We start from the raw sequence: 3,511 nt of genomic DNA, 5'->3' as shown, positions 1-3,511 counted from the left end.
AATTCTTTCCAACAAAAAAAAATTGTAACTTTCTAGAACATGATATTATATTAACATAGATGATGTTAGAAATTTACGAGGAGGAACGAATATGTTTTTCTTTTTCAAATTTTTTAGTTTCACGATTATGGGTTTAGGATTGAATTATTTATTGAGCTATGCTTTCGGGAGTAAAATTTAATAAAGTTTTGGTATAAAATTTGAACCGTCTACTTTTGAATTCAATACCAATTTGTAACTTAGAATATTAATTTAGGAGGTATCCACCTATCATTCAACATAAAAGATTAGCGGTATGAACTAGAATCATTTTGTAGGTAGAAAATTTATGAAAAATAAAATATTTAAATGTATTGAAAGATATATTATTCACTTTTTGATAGATCATAACCCGTCTATCTTAAATTGGTAAAGTATTTATTCTAGATTGTGAACTTTAAGAAACAGAGTCGTTTTGATTTCAATGTGACTTTGATATATGTCAACATTTACCGATTTCGATGGAGCAAATAATTCTTCAAAGGAGGTGCAAAATTTTGCACTATAGCTATAAATTTTATTTGTAAAAATTCTAGCGAGGCAATTGAGAAAAATTGCAAAATCTTTAACGTTATATATATATATTTGGAATTGCGACAATGCAAAGAGTCTCATTTCCTTCGCTCCGTCTTTGTCAACGTCAATATGTTAATACATCGTCGAAATTGAATTATCTATTTATTAAAAACCAAATAAAATAAAGATCCAAAGATTCTTTTAAAAAGTTTTAAGGATTAAAATAAATATTTTAAAAAATTAAAAATGAAACCAGGAGTAGTCTGAAAGAAGTTTTTAGGGGACAAAAACAATTTTTTTTTAATTTCAGAATTGCGAGATCAAAATGAAATATAAAAACAAAACAACAACAACAACAGAAGGGACGACTCACTGAAAATATTTTTCAGAAAAAAAATACCCCCCAAATAAAACAAATAAAATCATCCAAAAGCCAATTTTTCACTCAAGAAGCCAACTTCCCCGTCTATAAATAGCGGCTCCCACTTTCTTTTCCATATTATTAAAAAAGTGGCCCTCGCTTCGGGTCACACTATTTTCCCCCTTTTCTCTCTCCCCTTCACTTTCCGCAATCCCTATTTTCCCCCTCATCTCGCTTTCCGGCCGAAATCGGTCCGCCGGTCTCAGGAATCTCCGCCGCGAACCTCCTCTCGACGCCGAAGAAAAAGGAAGACAGAGAGATAATCGAAGAATAATGTGGCTGGCATGCGTGTGGGAGGAGAAAGAGAAAGAGCTCGGGAGGCAACAGGCTCCGGGAACTTGCCCTTTCTGTCAAGGCAAAGTGTACGCCATTGATGTGGAGAGGCGATGGAAGCTCTGTTTCCTCCCGCTCTGCCTCAAGATCAAGAGGAAGTATCTCTGTACTCTCTGCTCTCGCCGCCTCGAATTGTGCCACTGGTAGTACAATCTGTAAAAATTAGGTCTCGGTTCGGACCGATCGCGCGATTCGTCGTCTAATTGAACCGCTTCTCTTGTTCTTGTTCGTGTTCTTGTTTATTCCGTGAAGTTTAATTGAGTTTTGGTGATTCGGATCAGGATCCTAATTTGGATCTGACTCGAATTAGATGCATTTAATCTAATCGCGTTTTGCTTTTGTACAGTATCCATAAACTGTAGATAGAGGTTTTTTTTTCCTTGATTGAAATTTTCTGCATCTCTTCTAGCTACTTCTTCTTCTTCTTCTTCTTCTTCTTCTTCTGCGTTTGTTTGTATGTTAATTTGCATGCCTTTTTAGTGATTGATTTCATTTATGTGTTTGATTTGGGTGCTGGAATATTCTAGATTCTAGAACAATATGCTGAATATCATCAAACCCGCAAGAAAAATTTTGTTTATATTCAAAAATGAAATTATTAATGCAACTAGAAGGGTCTCTTTTTTTTCCCCATTTTTGGTTTGATAAACTAGAAATGTTATAGTAGGATAATTCTTTAAATCAATTAAATTTCTGATGAATTAATATGGATACTAATAAATAAAGTTAGATTGATGAATTATATAATGCCAGTCTGAACATAGATGACAAGTTCGAATCCTCTTTTCCTACCAACCTTTGTAAATGTAATATCCTAAAGGGAAATATTTGTGTAAATTTCTTTTCTTATTTTATAACCTAATGTTATTTTTTAAATCAATTTTTTGACCTCAATTTTGGCCAAATTAAATTGGACTTGGGATTTTTTATTTTTTTTTATTTTACGATTAATAGTGTAGGGATTCGAACTGAAGATTGAGTTCTTATTATGGCTAGGTACCTGCTACTAAAGATAATATTGTAATTTTTATGGGTTCAATTTTTACATATAAAAATTTATTCTCATGTCCATTGAATGTCTGCTATGAAAATAGGTGATATTTTAGAGCAATAAGACATTATAGTTTAATTTTGGTCAAAATGTTAGTTCTTAAAAGATTTATTCAAAGCTATTCTTTTCAGTTTTGATGATTTTTCAATATAAAAAAAAAAGTGAGAAAAAAAACGTAATCTTAAAAGTTATAATTAAATACAAGGGATATAGAGGGGAAAGTAAGAAAACGCGTGGGATTGCAGAGAAAAGCCGTCTATTTTGAAATCCAATTGTAAATTTATTAAAATGGTAAACATTAACCAAATTAATTTTTTTAAATACAACAAATATAGGTATAGAAGATCGAACTTCTGACCTCAAGTGAAGGATTAAGGTACCTTAACTATGTTCATGTTGACAACAAGATTAAATTTTAATTCAACGTGATTACGAAGAGTTAATAACCATGATCCTTACCTAATTTAGATTAAATTTTAATGCAACGTGATTATGAAGAGTTAATAACCATGATTCTTATCTAACCTATATTAATTTTTCATCTACCAATATCAATATATCTCAACTAGTCAAGACATAGACATATATTATTGACTAAAAGATCGGAGGTTTAACCCTCACCTTTCATATTGTTAAAAAAAAATCTTCATTTTTCACCATATATTTTTTTATTTATTAATATCAATATAACTCAACTAGTTAAAGACATATATTATTGACTAAAAAATTGTAGGCTTTAACCTTCACCTCTCGATGTTGATGAAAAATCTTCACTTTTCACTTGGTAAATTGTACATTTTAATTAGGTACAAAATATTTTTTTTTCAACTTTAAATATTTAAATCGTCGATAACATCCCTTAAAAATTCTATGTTTAAATCCTAATCCTAACGAAAAAAGTTTGTGTCGTTCAACTTCTATATTTATCTTTTTTTTTTTTTTCAAACTTCAAATATTTAAATTTTGAACCCAGTTGAAATCATATTTCAATTTTGAAACTACAAAACATATTAAAAATGAGTTGACTTTAATTTAAATTATTAAGTTTATGGGCCAGAATATTGACCAATAATATTATTGGTTAATTTAGATGTAAATAAGAGATATTTTTTATTAAAGTATATATTTTCGAATAAAAAGTTGTTGGTACA

At 30.0% G+C, this 3,511-nt stretch overlaps 1 protein-coding gene across 1 annotated transcript; it reads left to right on the top strand.

Moving 5' to 3' along the window:
* The first annotated feature begins 1,046 nt into the window (after positions 1–1,046).
* LOC111007177 (uncharacterized) lies at positions 1,047–1,721 on the top strand. Its single transcript, XM_022279431.2, has one exon. The coding sequence runs from the start codon at positions 1,250–1,252 to the stop codon at positions 1,454–1,456; it is 207 nt and encodes a 68-aa protein (XP_022135123.1). The 5' UTR covers positions 1,047–1,249; the 3' UTR covers positions 1,457–1,721.
* Positions 1,722–3,511: the final 1,790 nt, after the last annotated feature.

This window comes from Momordica charantia (genome assembly GCF_013281855.1).
Source record: "Momordica charantia cultivar OHB3-1 chromosome 6 unlocalized genomic scaffold, Mcharantia_2.0 BLBB01000006.1, whole genome shotgun sequence".
Taxonomy (NCBI): domain Eukaryota; kingdom Viridiplantae; phylum Streptophyta; class Magnoliopsida; order Cucurbitales; family Cucurbitaceae; genus Momordica; species Momordica charantia.
Note: the sequence above shows the minus strand (reverse complement) of the source record. Positions and strands in the feature narration are given on the sequence as shown.